We start from the raw sequence: 17,232 nt of genomic DNA on the forward strand, positions 1-17,232 counted from the left end.
TCAGTTATTTCAGTTTAAGGAACAGGGAGAAATAAGTAACCCCCCAGAGGTGTTCATAAAATACCTGTCACACAGCATGTCAGTAGCAGCAGTGGCATGGGAGTGCACAAATCCTGACCAGTCCTCTTCTCCAACCATGCTATCAGCTGGTGCCTGAGTATTTCCCTACAGATCCCATTACTGCTGTGCCTGGGAGGCTTACCTCAGGCTTTTAGCCAAACAGCAGGTGAGAATCTCAGTTGCTCAGCTCCTTCTGTTGTCAACTGAAAGAGATATAGGGGCAAATCATATCTCACGTGGTCTGAATCGCCCTTTGTGAGTGCTGATCCCCTCCATTAACTATAATTGATGAATGGGTGAAACTAATTAACATGTATAAGGTAAATGTCTACAATTGCACAATGTCACACTAATCACATAATCGAATCCTGTCATTTGCCCAAACTGGTGTGTTTGAATGTTTTGGGAAGATGGGAGAACATGTTCAGGGCCATTTGTCAGATGTTTTCATGGTAAGTTGCAAGATGCTACCTGCTGCATGTTTATGCATGCAAAGCTCAGCTATCTATGCCTTTCAGCACTGAAGGCATCTCTTAAATAACCATTTGTGTGTGTGAGCAAACATGGTTGTCACTTTTGTTTATTGCCTAATTCATTCATTGAGTGTGTATCGCTATCTAATGCTAAAGAAGTGAGAGGTCAAGGGGAAAAGATTTCAAACCAAAAGAGGACAGATTTGCACTGGATATAAGGAAAATATTCTCTATGATAAAGGTGGTGAGGCACTGGAAATGGGTGCTGAGAAGTGGTTGGTGCTCTATCCCTGGAGGAACTCAAGGTCAGGCTGGATGGAGCTCTGAGCAATCTGATATAGCTGTGGTACCTCTGTTCATTGCAGGGAGTTGAGCTAGATGATCTTTAAAGGTCCCTTCCAACTCAAACCGTTTATGATTCTAAATAAGAAAAATCAGTCTGACTTGACTGTAGGGTAGCTAATGGGCTGGTGGCATCCATGCTATCCTCACTCTGGACTGAGTATGTGTTCTCAGTTTTGGAGCTGGAAATATGAAAGCATGGTTGATCAAATGTTTGTTGCATTAGCAACATACCCAGAGAATTTCTTCAAGCAGAAAATAGCAAAAATGAGTCCTTGGTCCTGTGCAAATCAATGACAAAATTTGTATGTATTAAAATTTCACGTTATTGAAAAGAAGTCATAGGAGACTCGCTGATTCTTTCACTACTTAAAAATCACTCATCTGATTTCAAAGGCTGCAGACAGTTCGAGTGTGAATTAACATCATAATGGGAGAACTGATAACAAGGCAACTGGGGATGAGCAAATCATGCTGTAAACTACCAATAATACATATGGAACAAAGCCTTTGGAAAAGAACTCTCCATGATTTCTAACAATTTAAACTGGAAATCAACTGAAAGCAGGGTTCTTCAGAGTTTGAAAGACTTCCTCACTGACTTTTAAAACAGTTCATTCGATTCTAAAAAGCTATCCATTTTAAAAGTTGCAAAATGACAGGCTTTGAATGGTTTTTTTTTCAGCTTGGCAGCTTCAATTTCTAATTCTTAAGAAGTATAAACTATTTCAGTCATCATGATAGTGAAATTTTCTGTCTGTATCTAAATTATTTCTTTTCCTGGAGTTTTGGTCAAAGAAAAAAGTAGATATCTTGGCTTTACATCTAAATGCTGAGTGCAAAAATGTTTGAGTGCTTAAAAGTGCATGACTGAAAAATTTTTGGGAATCAAGCAATGGAGCTGAGAATATTTAATAATGGACTGGAAAATGTATGTACTTAAATCCAGAAAAATCAGATTATGTTTTCAAATTATTGATGTTCAAGTTATTGAATTGAATGAATGCACTGGGTGAGTATGTTGGGGTAGGTTGCTACTGTCCTAAGTAACCTCAAGATAGTCAGATATCTTTGGGGATGAATGTAAGCAAAATATTTTCTATGTTCTAAGTGTGATATGGAGAGGGAGGAGACATGGTGATTATTTCTAATTTTCCATGGCTCTAATGATGAAAAGACTTTTATGCTGTTTTCTGTGAGACACAAAATTAATAGATAAATCAAATACAATTACAGCACTTCATGTGGTATATGTACGTTGACTATACCTCCATGTAAGAGATGGTATGTGACTGTTCTTACTGACGTAGCAGTCTTTAGGAGGAGTCAAAACAACATAACATACACAAACATCATGTGGCTCTAGTCACGTGTGTTGCTTCATCTGAATTGCATGCAACACTCAAATGAGAGTTTTAAAACATATCAAATTCCAACTGCTCCCTCGGAGAACATTATTATTCCTTATGATTGAACCTATGTTACCAGAGCATGTCTAAGCTCATGCCTTTTCCTGAATCACCTCCTGTGGAATAAGGTAAGATGCAGGAAATGACCAGTCCCTTCTGCCCTTCCTTGATTTCTGTGGTAAAGAAATCAAGGCATGTGGGATTCATGAAGCCTGGAATACTCTAAACAAATCAACTAGTAAGATGCTGGGAGGCCGTAGCACCTTATAGTGAATGAAACACTGAGTTCCAATCTGACAGTTTTACATAATTTCTAATATTACTGTTGTACTTTTACTGATGGTCTCTTGAGATTGACCATGTTGTATGATGTGTATTTGCCCTTCTATACCTCTTGGAGCTAGTTTTCACAGAAAGCACTGTGCGATGTTCCCTTACTAGCAGTTCATCAGGCGTATATCAGTTTAATAATACATAGAATAATACATAGAAATGCAAGCTCAAAGAAAATGCTTCAGCAGAAAATTAGGCACATAACAATTAGAGGGCATGATGCTTGTGACCTACTTAGCCTTGTATGGTGTAACATTAAAAGCAAACATAAACCCAGTCATTTGTGATGGCCAAAGCACTGACCTGTCTTATGCTGCACAACCAGTCCTTGTGAGATTTGCTTATATCATTACCAGATCACCCACTCTATGACTCTTGTGCACATTTAATCTAACTTTTGTACTTGGTCATAAAGTTTGAAGACCTTTAGCACAGATTATAACTCTGTCCCACAAATTTAGATATTTTTTACCTATCTGATTTTAGAGCAGGAATCGCTGTTTTACTGTTTCAAAGGCATTGGACATTGTTTAGAGTCCAAATACTAGAAGGCCAACTCTTGGCATAGTCGCAGTGGCAACTGCCTAATGTAGCAAGTGATGAAATGATCACTGACCCTGAGACATGCCCAGCAAAAGCCAAACTGGCTATGAATGAAATGGATACTGGTGTCCAGAAGTGTATGGGATGGATGGTAACATTTCCAAGACAACTGTTGCCACCTACATCTCATCCTATTGCTGAAAACAACACCAACCTGATTTATATTTTTAGGGTTCTCATCATGCTTTCTTCCTGTGACAAGAGTAGCCTTCCTTAAATATGACCCTTGTTTGAACCCTAATTAGTAGCTATAGGAAATTTAGCTTGCTGTTACTGTGACCAATGAATATTTCATTAATTACAGTGATGTTGCGTGTGCACTGAAAGCAAAGTTATTACCTGTAAAGTTTACTTTCAGGAGATAATCTTTGTACAGCTTCTTGCCATCCAGATGTTTCATAGCATCACACAGTTTGGTGGTGTTTGGACACAGAGTCCGCTGCATTTTATGCAAAGCATGGGCCATCGCATACACAGCATTCACAACAAACATGATCTTGGATTCTTGCTCATAATTGGAACTGTTGATGGTGAAGTGCTTGTCACAAGTTTTTTTGTGTGGCTTTCGATTCTGGAGATTACACTGGAATTTTTGCTCCCAAAAGTCCTTGAACCAGGGGTTTCGTCTGTTATTGTATGGACTGAGGCTTTGGAAATACCTGTCAAACTCTTTAACTGGATGGGAAGCAAGCTCCAAGGTTATTGCCCCAGAGGCTATATGCTCATTACCTTTGACAATACTCTCTTGTGCTCCCCATCCATCACTGGCAATCCAGGTGAAGGAAACATTAAAGCGATTGGCAGCTGCAATGAGCTCCCGAGAGTCATCGCCTCGCATGAACAGCACCACTACTCTGGCATTGGGTTTCTGCAGCAACTCTCTGATCACACCATCATAGGACTTTCTGATGTTGGACCGTCCCACTTTCTCAGAGGTGGCAATGCAGATGTTGCGGAGGCGAGCTTCCTGCTCAAAGGCTTCAATCCCCGTCTCCCCATAGTCTCCTTCTGAAGCAACCGTTGACACGTAAGTCCAGTTGAAGAACCGTAAGATTTCAGCCATGGCTTTTGCTTGGTAGAAGTCAGGGGGCACCGTCCTTGCAAAATAGTCGTAGCGGGATTTGTCACTCAGCTTGGCACTGGTGGAGGCATAACTTATCTGGGGGATCTGGAAGAGTCTGAGCAAATTTGCCACCTGCAATAAAGGGGAATAAAATATTTTTAAAGGATGATATCTATAAAAATATATAGGGGAAGTAATAAGTAGTGATTTTTAATGAGACGTGTTCGGACAATCAAAGGTTAAGAATGTTGATAGAGGATACTGGTAATATTCTCTTGTGACTGCAGTATACTGTGCATGTGCTAAATATCTGTTCTGCTGTCCAGCTGTCTCCCCAAAATCCTTTTTGGGCTGCATCTGTAACAGATTCTTTATTTCTGTCAAGTTGAGTTTGTTTAAACCAATAGAGAATTAAACAAAAATGGCTGATAAAATTCTGTCTCAGCTTATGCTCCTTACTAAGGTGTGGAGTTTTGCATGTCACCTGTTCAGAGGTGTGATTCTTCTCCAAAAATCAGGGCAGTTGATAAACAGATACACTTAGAAAAGATGCAAATTTCTAATTTATGTAAATATCATGGATACATATGTACAGACTTCTTTCACAACACTTTCTGACCTCATTTATTCACATATTGAGTCACTGCCTCTCCTACTTTTTACTTTTTAAACAGTCTTCTGAGCTGTTCTGACTGTAGTCCTTATGCGATGGCAAATTTGTTGTGGGCTAGTTCTCCTCTTGTGATGCACTATGTAATATTGAAAGTAACACTTCCAATTTTATGATGCTCGCCTACCATGACAGAAGCAGATGTCTGTGATATGGAAGTAGAGGTTGAATCTTCCCACCAAAATTCCATTGCATTTTGTTGTGTGTGACAAATGACAGCAGAGGAGTGGTCTGACAAAATGGTATCTGACATGGAAGTGTGGAAGAAGCAAGGATGTGTCACTGAGTTCCTCCATGTGGAAAAAATTGCACCCACTGACATTCACTGACACTTGCTGAATGTTTACGGAGTCCAAACAGTACATATGAGCACAGTGAGGTGGTGGATTGTTTGTTTCAGCACTGGTGACAGTGACACAAAAGACAACTCATGTTCTGGATGCCCATGCATGGCTGTCATACCACAAAATGAAGAGCATCTTGATCAGCTCATCTATGCAAATCAGTGGAATATGACCGGAGAACTGTGTACAGAGTTGAATATTAGCTTCATTGCACTGGGAATGGTGGTGGCAACATTGGAATATTGCAAAGTTTGTGCCAGATGATTCCCATCAATACTCACACAGGAACAGGAAGAACACTGTACACAACTTTGTCGGGACTTATTGAAACAGTATGAAGCTGAAAGGGACAGTTTCTTGGATCACATCATTATTGATGACGAGGTGTAGTGTCACCCTATGAGCTGAGCCAGACTAAAGATGGCAGTCCAAAGAATGACAGCATGACAGTTCCTCAACAAAGAATAAGTTAAAGATGCAGCCCTCAGTGGCTGAAGTGATTTGCACTGCTTTTGGAATAGGAAAGGAGTGATCATTCTGGATTTGCTGGAACCTGAATGAACCATCCACTCTGACCACTACATTGCAATACTGACTAAGATGAAGTCTCAAAATCCCAGAGTCAGACCAGAGAAGAAGACAGTCTTTCTATTGCAACACAATAACTCCAGATCCCATACCAGATTGAAGACCATGGGACACATTGCCAATCCTATCTTGACTGTCCTACCACACCCACTGTATAGTCTGGATTTAATGTTTTCTAGTTTCTATCTGTTTGGTCCCATGATAGATGGGCTGAATGGGGAACATCTTCCTAGCAACAGTGGGTCACCTTCACTGGTGCAGATTTTTGTGAGTGTGGCATGCAGTCTTTCGTTCATCACAGGAGAAAATGCATAGCTAATGGTGGCAACTAAGTTGAAAAATAATATTTTATAGCTGAGAATTTGCTCTATTGAGTAGTGTTATTGTGCTCTTTGTAGATGTTGTTGTTTCCATGGAAATAAATAGGAGGCATTACTTTTGGAGCGACCTCCATAGAACAAGGCAAATTTTAAAGAATAAGTTGTCAGTAGCAAAACAGACAGCTCAGTAAAAATAGCCTAAATAATTTTTTTTGCTTTCTGGTGTCCCTTATCTCTTGAGATTTTATAGAGGTAAATTTTATTTTAAGATAATATTGCAGAAGTCAACTTCCTGCTGTAGTTCAGACTCCCACTGCAAACTGGTGTTTTCCAGATCAGAATCTGCTGCCTAACCATATGTGCACAGTGACTTTCACAACCCCCTGAGCTGTCTGAAACATGGGACCTAGGGAGACCTTGTCCTTGCCCCTCCTAGGGCAGTAGCAAGAAGCAGGCTCAAGTCTGTAGGTGTCTGTGGCCGGGTTGCTGATCCATGCCATAGTAAAATAGATATCTGAGAGAGCTTTTCTTTCTCTTAAACTAATATAAAGCCTTACCTACTCTGCTTGGATAGTTTATTCTCAAGGGTAGCATGGGATATTGCCCTGTGGTGTTGCCTGAGGGTGTAGGCACATGTGGGAAATGCTGTGGCTAAATAAGTTATTGTCCTTCAGGTAACATCTGACACAGTCTTAACAACCTTGCTGGATGCTAACATGCAATTAACTGCCTTATGCTGCAACAAAGGGATTTAATTTTTGTTGTGGACATTTAAAATAACAGATATAAAGCAATTGGGTTGGGCCAAGAGACTTGTTTTTTTTCACCAGTGTGCAATGGATGGTCTGAGTATTGTCTAGCCTCTGTGAGTTGTAACTTTTGATTATGTGCCCATATATTCAGATGCTCATGTGTCCTCACTCAAAAAGAGCACTTTGATTTGGTGATAAGAATGTCCTCTGTGCAGCTATTCAACAGCATTTATTGCAGAACTGTGTGGTCTGGCATTGCTATTCTTGTTTCAGCTTATCCTAGCAGGAATTATTTTGTTTTAACTAGACCATAATAAGAATATATACACATATTGTTATGCATGTTTCCCCCAAATTGGCCATTTTTGTACATAAAGTAATGTTATTCAGTGTGTAGTCAAGCCTTCACAGAAAGATAGTCCTAAGAAATACAGCATGTTATTTATTTATTCATTTCTATTAGTTTAAGCATCAAAGCTATTTATATACAGGGAAACAGAACTACTGCCTCATTTCATAAGCTGTCTTGCACCCCAGAAGTCACTTTTCTAGCAATTCTGCTTCCTGTGTTACAGGGACAGGAAAACTTCTCTAATGAAATGCTGTTTGCTGTAAAGCTCTTCAGTGATGTCCAGATGGTAGATTTTTCATGGAAGAAAACAAACAAACAAAGAGTAAAAGTATGACCATTCGTAGAAGATGGTGACCCAGTGATTCCCAAGAGCTGTGACTGATGATGGAGGTCAAGGATGCCATATCTGTTATTAATTCAGATCAAGAAACTACTCTGGGAATTTTGAAGTTGCAATATTCTGACACTTTGATTTTAAGGACTAATTTTTCAAAGGAGCTCTGGTTTCAGGCTAGTTCCAGAATAGTCCTGATTTTTAAAGCTCTTTCTGTGCTGACCTGAACATCTGATTCTGCAAATCAGGTCTTGACAGAATGAACAGCAAGATCAAAGTGCAGGCAACAGATTCAGAAGGAAGCTGATATTCTAAGGCTATGTTATGTTCTACCGTGTTCCAGTGTTGTGCTCTGCTGTGTTTAACTGTAGTACAGGACAGTGTAATATGAACCTGGGTTATGCATACTGTAGTACCAAGTTTGCACCACCTGAGGCTGCCTTGGGATGCGCACTATAGCTCGGAACTGCAGTGTAGATATAATGTTAGCTAAGTGAAATAATCTGTTTTGGCAAAGCTCCAGGCAGCAATTTAAACAAGACATAGGGCATGCAATTAGAGACTGAAATTGATATGTTGGCACTTAAATTGCAGTAGTAGCCTGTTTTTTTGGTTTTGTTTGTTGAAACTGATGGGTTTTGCACCTTTGAAAATGAAGCTGGATAGTCTTGTTGCAATCCTAAAGCAACAGCTTTGCACAGTTTGCTGTGAACAAAGCATGCTAGCTTCCAGAGTGACAGGAAAACTTCATTTGCCATCATGCTGCTGGATTTATTAGCATGGTGGCTTTCCTGTGCTGAAGTGTCCAATGCATGTGAAAAACTGGTTGCTCTCACTCCATTGTCATAAGAAGCTGCCTAACATGAGCAGGGCAGAAAGTCCCATGTGTGCCATATCTCTTGGCAGGAGCAGACAGCTATAGAGCTACAACTGTAAGGACCCAGTTCTGCCCTTGTTTCATCTCTATATTGCTACTGCTCCATTCTGAGACCCTGTACATCAGGGATCATACAAATACTTGTGGGCGGTCTTGTTTATAACACTGAAAATGTCTTTGTAATTACTACATGCAAGGAGCAGTGGATTAGGCGCAGCTCTCAATCACAAGAATTTGGCTTCCCATTGTGTTTCTGGCCATTCACTAGTCCTGATGATAGGATCAGGTAGGTAAGACCTGCGTGTATCAGAAACCCTGGTCTGTCTTTTAATTTGAAGGAGATTTACGAAGTCCCATCAAGCATTTTGTGTATCACATGTAGGATTTTTTTTTTTCCTGGTAATAGGACTTATTTCATTTTTTTAATTTGAAATTTTCCTTCTTCTCAGACTGTTTTAACGTGTATATGACTGGGGAACACAGGAAACACTTTGGAAAAAGAAAAATCTCTGAAGTACTAGCGCAGAAAATGTTTCTTCACAAGCATGTATCACACACTGGTTGGACAGAGGAGGTCACTTGTTAGATCGCAGTGCTCTGCACTTCTGAAACATTTTCCATGTGAGAATCTCATGATACTTAGCAAGGTTTAATAAATCTAATTTCACAAAGCTCCTTTGAGACAGACAAGTACTGCTGTTGTTGTTTCGAACAGATTGAAAATTAGGCTGCTGAGCAGAATGGGAGTGAGGTACAGGTAGATAGTGACTACTGAGACACTGAAGGAATCGCCATTTCACTTGGCGTCAGTTTGTCAGACTCGTGGGCTCTACCATAACTTTGGCTGTTGTCTTGGCTTTCTGTAGGCTCAAGGTCGTGTCTCTTACTTTGGGAACAGTTTGATCCATCCACATCAATACTTTCTAAACACTGCTAAAATCTCTCATTGTCCAATTTCTTTCTTGCATTAACCATGGGCCAACATGCTGTAACAATCTATGACACTAAGGGAGGGAATGCCAGAAGCTGAAAGATGAAGGAGCTACAACTTGATGCAGTCTTTCCAATCTCTCAGAACTAGGTAGAGGATAGACAAGATGCCAGTAGCATAACAGCCCGAGAACTCACCCTGGTGAGTCCTTAACCAGCAGCTCAGCTTGGCCATTTTATCACTTACACGATTTGAAACTATTTGAGATGGGCAGGTTTCAGTGATGCAAATGTAGCCACCTAACTCAGAAAATATGTAACTCCAGATTCTGATATGTTTTCAATAACAAATTAAAAGATTAAGTGCTATACTGATATTTGACTTGAAATGCCTCTATCAGTCTAGAACATCTTCTCTGTAGTCTCCATTTAAAACTGGATATCACAGTGGTCTGGAATAGTATAAAAGGCACTATGAAATACAACCTTTATATGGGGGTCTTGTCACAACCTACAGAAGAAAATATTTACATTCATCAGTAGTGCTGATATCCCTGTCCTTTTAATCATTAAGGGTTAATAGCCAGAAACTGAGCCAGAAGCAACCAACTTATTTAGGAGCGCCATCCCAACTTGTATTTGTGTGTAATCTGATACATTACAGGACAGAAGCAGTAGTTTTTATTCAGATTTCTCTATTTTTGATACTAAGAGATCTGTTTTCCAATGTGTGTTTTTTTGTTTTCTAGCAAAATTCCTTCCAAAAAAGAGATAACACACAAAATAAAACAAACATGAAATCCAATTTCTTTTTTTTTTTTTTTCAGTTAACAGGAAACAGGAAAACTGTTTCAGTCTAGCTCTTCTGAATATTATGGCAACAAAGATAGAGAATTATAACAATATTTGCAGTGGACTCAATATGTGTCACATCTAGAGAAGCAGCGTTTGAACAGTGAAATAATTGCATCTATGAGAAGAACACTAGATATTGGCAACACTGACAGAATAATGTGTAGGACTTCTCTGGACAACCCAGGAATATCTTTCTATATGCTTGTCCTGTGTAATCAAAAATAAGGCAAGGACATGCAGAGAGATGGTTTTCTCTGTGCAAATAATTGCTTGGAAATTGTTGTTCTTTCTGTGCAATGAGCTGTCACGTATGCACTCTGCCTATGTGCAGCATTAGCTGTTGAAGTGATGTAAGCTTAGCACTAAGCTGGCACTCTGAGGAGAGAGTCTTGCAGAAGACCTTGATCTGGGCAAGACAGGTATTTGATTATGATTCTACTTAGACCTTGTAAACCTGGCTATGAGTGACTCGTGTCACATTTACAGATGATGACTGCCTTCGAGAAAAGCCTGATGGTTCAAAAAACACTATAGGCTGGTGGTTCAAAAAGGATAAATGCGACCCTGGAGTCAGAAGTGAGTACTGTTATTTGAGATGCATCATCTGTTGCATAAGTCCTACTAAGAAGGGGCAGAATGAGAGTTGGTGACACCAAGATGCCCTTAATGCATTCCTGTTCAGTTTCTCCTGCAGTTACATCACCCTTCCTCACATGGAAAACTGAAGGGCTCCCTTCTTACCTGAAAGTTCAGGTTTACACATTTCTACTTGCAATAGGAGAAAATGCTCACACAGAAAGAAAAGAAACAAAAACAAATGAAAAACCAACCAACCAAACAACTGACCAACCAAGACTGCAGAGGAATGAATTAGCTTGTGATTTTCTAGGAAGCCAAGGAGAGGAAGGTACCTACATTTATTTGGAACCTTTAGGGAACACACATCTGGTGTAGTCTAGGCACTTTGAAAATCTCAACCCAGTGGACACTCATTTTCTGAACGTGGAACAGAAACACTTAAAGGAGCAAACAACAAGAATCTGGCTGGGGGATAGAGGAAGGAGAGAAAGGACCAAGATAAAAGAGGGAAGAAGTTTGAAGGAGACGCCAAAAAGTTAGAAAGTGCATATATAGCTTAAGTATTAGTGGCAGGTGGCCCATCTCACAGAATAGATCTTTTAGTAAGGATTTAGCCTTACAAGCGCAAAATCACCTCAGGCTATTGCACAGTTCAATGCAAAGCTATTCTGCACAGCACAAATGGCAGATGTGCAGCATAGTCCTAGATGACCCCAACAGCCTCTAGCACATGACCTGCCCATATCCTTATTGAGTCCATATGCAGGGAGACTGGACTCCTTACATTATAAGATTATTTCCTGCATTTAGTTTTTCCAATGCATTATTTTCCATATTGTGAAAATCACATGCTGTTCTCTGAGTTCTCTGGTTGGTGGACGGTTTATTCCTGAAGAAACAAAACAAGGGTGGTTTGTTTCATGTTCTAGGAGTCCCTGACAGAACAGCGTGGCTAAAGAGAAATGATAGCTGGGGAAAGATAGCTAGTAAATGAGTACATAGTCTGAATTTACCACCAGATGGTCACTCACTTTGGAGAGAGACTTTATCTGTTTTGATAACAGTAATTTAACTTTAAATCTTCTCTTGTGGTTGTTGCTAGTTTACTTGAGACACAGCAAGGATTCACAGAAAGACAGCTGGGCAGTGGTTTGCACTCTGACATTTTTTTCTGGACGAATCTTTAAATGGGAAATAACCCAATAACTGTGATTTGGAGATCTTGTGCGTCAACAGCGGAAAGGAAACTTCGCAAAGGGCTGAAGCGCTGTATAAATAGGAAGGCAGTGGATACACAGTTACAAGGCCCTAAAGGAATGTCTTAAGGATTTTACAAGCGCTGGCTGTAGGGAGTGCAGCCTGATCTTCACTTTCAGAAGACAAGACCAGGTTGTGGAAACAGAGTATTGTGTGTGGCCAAATCCAGGACTCGAGTACTCATATTGCTGCTTACACATGCATGCTCCCTACAGAGCTGACCTGAGTATTTTAAACATGGCATATGGATTATCTGTGCAGGTGCTCCCCTATGCAAACAAACAATGCTTTTTTTTCTTATCCTTTTTTACAGTGTCATTGAACATCCCTAAAGAAAATAAGTCTGAAATTTCTGTTGTCAGATAGGAGATGTGAATAATTGTACTTGATTAAAAAACTATTTTAAAGCAAAATTAAGTTCTCCGAACTTTAGAGAATGTACCTTCTGATCCCAGAATCAGCTCGACTCAGATATTTTTACTGGGAAAAAAGCTTTTTTACATGAGCCTTTTCAACAACTGAGAAGCCTGGCTTGGGTTTTGAGGGATCAAATGCTGTGCAGATTGGGCTCAGCGCTAATTTAAACACATCATCTAAAAACTAATTATCCAGATCGTCATTAACGATAATAGCCTAGTCTGACCAGAAAATAATTAAGCATTCTGCATTCTCTTGTTTTTCTCTCTGCAAAAAGTGCCTATTGCGCATACCGACTCAGTGGGGAAGGTGTTCGTTGCTGATTTACCAATAAATTCTTTTTTCCTTGGTGAAAGGATAATGAAAGAAACAGAAATCAGACAGCAGGAGCATCATGAAGTGATTTTGCAGACAGCTGTCCAGACAGAAATCTGGTGAGGGAAGGTGAAAGAGGTGAAGAAAAGGTTTTGAAATACAATGACAAATTCATTGTATTTCAAAAAAAATAGGAAAAAAATAGGAAAAAAAAAACCAAAGAAAAATAACAGAAATAATTTCTTGTTTGAAGAGCTCAGCACGGTATATTTTCAAGCTGAAAAGATGTGCAGTGGACTCTATGATGCTTACAGCTCTTGAGCAAATGAGAAGTACTCGAGAGGGCTACAATGGAAAGCACTCAGCACCCTGAGGACAGCCTGGAAGTGGGGGAGCAGGGAGGGCTGAGTCTCATGCTGCACCTTCTAGATGGAGAGTTCTTATGTTTGGTAGGGGAGTGATGGCAGCTGCTGTTGAAGCTGCAGTATAGAGGTGACAGTCAGAAAATGTGATAGTCTTCTGGCATACTATCAAAAGATTTGTTTTTAGTGCTCTGAAGTTCTTATATCTTCAGGCTTGAGTCTGCAGTACCTGCTCTTTTTGATAGGGATTTTTTCTTTCGAAACAGAAGTCATGACTGGCTATCTTAACAACATGAGCAGCATTATTAAATCTTTTCTAGATAGTTTGAGTTCTAGAGGAAAGCTAGAAGAGATGGACTGGAGAAGAGCCAACCTAATCTATGTCAAGGTGAAGTAATCTACTAAATAGTTCTTTTCTAGCTGGAAACTTTGGCATACTGAGTGATTTGTGGACCTATTTATTTTTCTGAGAAGATGTGCAAGAAAGATATTATGTTTGAACAACTATTGGCAACTACACAAAGCTAAGCATAGCATAGGTGTTTCTGTTAGATATTGCTGTTGTTTCATCCTTCTTAATAAGTTTCAAAAATTGGGTGATATACAGGTATGCATTGCTGTTTTTCATGCAAACTGAATGAGACAGTCTCTTATTAAGACTTCTGATTTACATGTGACAGATGTTCCAAACCCAAGCTTTTGGAATATGAGACATTGGTACATATATAATGTATTCAATGTGCATCGCATTCAGTCTGCCACTTCAGATACGGATTTAATCTTACATCAGTGAGCACCAGGGACTGGCTTCAAAGAGACAGACTGACAGATGTTGTGTAAGAAGTCCCAGGACATTTTAAGAGTGTGGTGTGACCGCCTCAGAGCTTCTGGGAGGGAAGAAAATGTCTCTTCCATTCCCTCAATGGTAAATACTTCTATAGAGATGCCTTTTAGGCTACTTTATGTCTTTTTGACACTGTTGAATTTGGTGTGGACTGAGAAATACAATCAGATGCAAGGTACAGTGAAGCCACTGCCACCTCCATACCTATGGGATCATGCAAGCTTACTGTGTTTCTTCTTCAGAATTTTTTACTGGCCTTGAGATACTTGCATTCCTGGGAATTGATAAACCAAGGATGATATCTATACAGAATATCCTGTTTTTTCCTAGTCACTTCTTCTGTTGGTTTAGTTTTAACATCCACAACAGCCTGCAATTTGCTGTTTCATTTCATGTACCCTCGTCTGATTATGAGAGACAATGAATAATGATGAATTCTGTGTTACTCAAGATTTTGTAGCCACCATTTCTCTTCTTCACCTATTTCTTTTCCAGCCCTGGCTCTTTGCTCTTGAAGCAATCGTACCTATGTAACTGCTGACATACATTCCTGACATCCAAGCTGACCCACAGTGGGACAAAACCACTCCTACTGAAAAGAGGCTGAGCTTTTTCTCTGCGAAAATGATTCTCTTACGGCTAAACATCTTCCTACTTACTGCCTCTTGTCTATGGATACACAGACAAGCCATGCACTGGATCAAAAAAAGTGAAAAAGGGTGGTGTATGTTGAGATGCTCCTTCTGTAGTTATCCATATTCTATGGAAACAGGACATACTCTCAGGCTGATGTGAATTAATCCCTTGAAAACAGAAGCAGCCAATTGCTTAATGTAATTCTCACTGAAACGAACACTAAGAGAAACATTGTCCTGGTTATGAAAGAGGTAAATCCTTGAGCTTTCTGTCACTGCTGAGATGGCCTGTAGCACTGAAGAATGCTTTTTCTTCTTTGACACTTATATAGTAATTAGGCCTTGTACACAGACTGTGAAGTCACATTTCTCATAGTAGCCAGTGGTCAATTTCTCTTGTGCCCTTTAGTCATAAGGTTTGTTGCCTTTCAAAACCCACAGGTGGCATTCAGAAAAAAAAAATAGCTGCAGGGTTTAGCCTATATGAATCTGAGCTTAAGCCATCATTCAAGATGGCTATGAGTTATTTGGTCTGGCTTATTTAATTTAATCAAAAATAATCAGTTATATGTTGATTTGACATTGTCAGTGAAACTAGAGGATATTTTTGCTTGTGACTAGCAATCACTGGCAGGGGTGGGGAACTTTAGAATATCTGTGTCTTCGCTGCCATACAAATTCCTGGGCTGGAGAGCAGAGATGCAGAATAAATGGGGGCATATGTATTCTTTGTGTTTATTCAGTGGAACAAAATGCCGAAGAGTTTAAGCTTTATCATGGGTTTCTAAAAAAATTGGAAGAACAGGGGCAAGAAGAATCAACATTCATTGCAATTAGCTACTGGAGACCGAGGACAAACATGAGAAGGAAGCATAATTTGAAGGATATGTGGATCATTTATTCCACCTGCAACCTTACACCGTTCCAAGACATTAAATACCCTCCAACACCCTACTAAGAATCTATTTGAGATGAATATTATATAAACCAAAAGCTAAAGATGCAGTGTGCCAGAAGAAAGGAGCAAAAGGTACTGAGGACATCTGTCTTCTGTGCTGGACTTCTGAAGTGCTTGCACTGCATTCTGTCAGGCAACATTTCCTGGTAAAATTTATCTTAATATGAACAATATATGAAAACAAAAGCAAGGAGAGTAAATTTGGAAGCCATTCAGAAACTGCTGTCTGTAAGCGATATTTGAGAATTTGTTCACTGAAGTCAGCAGAATAATTTTTACTGGCTTCAGCGTGCTTAATTAGATGCTAAATTCTTGTAATCCTTTGGGTCAGGTGCAATTTTAGTTTCTGGCAATATGTCATTTTCACTTTTTTTCAGCCTGGAAGTAAAATAAGGATTTCTTCTTTTATTTTACATCTCTATTGTTTACATAGCAAATAGCACATAAACTTGGCATGTTGGGCATATATATATATATTCAGAAATATAGGCGGCATAATTTATTATTGATCTGAAAGTAGAGATCTGAAGATAGGTTTATAAAAATCTCATGAAATCCACAGTTCAAAATAAACACTAAGACTTTTGGAAACTTCAGCTGCCCTCAGGGTACACCATGGCTAGAGGAAATGAGCAGCTGGCAGAGATTAGAACTAAAGCGTTTTAAAGAATGAATAAAACTAATACAAAAAAAACTACACAGTAGACCCACACATAGAATCAATTGATTAATCTAAGTCTTGATTTTTGTCCATCCCATATGAGCAGAATTTGCTTAACAGGAACTGCATTCTCATCTAATGGAGTGACTTACCTGTATGGAGACGCTGCTATAGGAACCACCTATAACTCCTGCGATGAGTAATGGTAAATTCTCTTGAATGGCATATGAGCCATCTGGGCACATATATTCTGTTTCATCCACTTTAGTTAAAGATGCCCTGACAAACTCCAAAGACTGTTCTAAGGCATATGTATCCCTGGAACATGTGTCCAAGATGTGAACTCCAAGTTTAATTCCTGGCAGCAAATAGTTGTCTCTGTTGATTTCATCAATGGCAAACAACATGGCCTCCAAGCGCTGGATGCCTCGATCTTCATTGATTCTCCCACATTCTTCTATCCCAGTGCCTTTTTCATTGATTGGGAATAAGCCCCCTAAGACCAGGTCTCCTTCTATCTTAATTTCTTTCCTTACAAAGCTGTGGTCACTTAGGGAAAGGAAAACTCCTTTGGAAAACAAAGCTAGCGCAAGGACTTGCAATCTGGTGAACATCTTCATTGGTCCTGCTTTAGCAGCTCTAAGAAACATTGGTGGGAGCAAAAGTGCTCTTCATTCCTTCTGATCCATTGCCAAAACTGAAGTGTTGTCCCACAAGTCAGTGAAGAACGAGCAAGTAAGACTTTCTGCTGGATTTCTAAAGAAGAGATGAAAATAATTAGAAAAGGCAGAAGTGAGTTGTTACAAACATTTATCAATAAAACATTTGAAAACAGTGTTAAGGGAATATGGACAGTATGGGTAATAAGAAATATATTTGTCTTGTGCTCTGGTAGATTA

General features: G+C 39.5%; 1 protein-coding gene across 5 annotated transcripts in view; it reads right to left on the reverse strand.

The window, feature by feature from the left end:
* GRM3 (glutamate metabotropic receptor 3) overlaps window positions 1–17,232 on the reverse strand; it is a 109,242-nt gene that overhangs the window by 31,193 nt on the left and 60,817 nt on the right. For all 5 annotated transcript variants that reach the window (XM_048964490.1, XM_048964521.1, XM_048964510.1 and 2 more), the window contains 2 exons: window positions 16,486–17,089; window positions 3,560–4,415 (listed from right to left, as the gene is read on the reverse strand). In XM_048964490.1, coding sequence (XP_048820447.1) covers window positions 3,560–4,415; window positions 16,486–16,983 — 1,354 coding nt within the window. In that variant the 5' untranslated portion in view covers window positions 16,984–17,089. The remainder of the gene's footprint in view (window positions 1–3,559; window positions 4,416–16,485; window positions 17,090–17,232) is intronic.

The sequence above is a fragment of the Lagopus muta genome, chromosome 1 (genome assembly GCF_023343835.1).
Source record: "Lagopus muta isolate bLagMut1 chromosome 1, bLagMut1 primary, whole genome shotgun sequence".
Lineage (NCBI taxonomy): Eukaryota > Metazoa > Chordata > Aves > Galliformes > Phasianidae > Lagopus > Lagopus muta.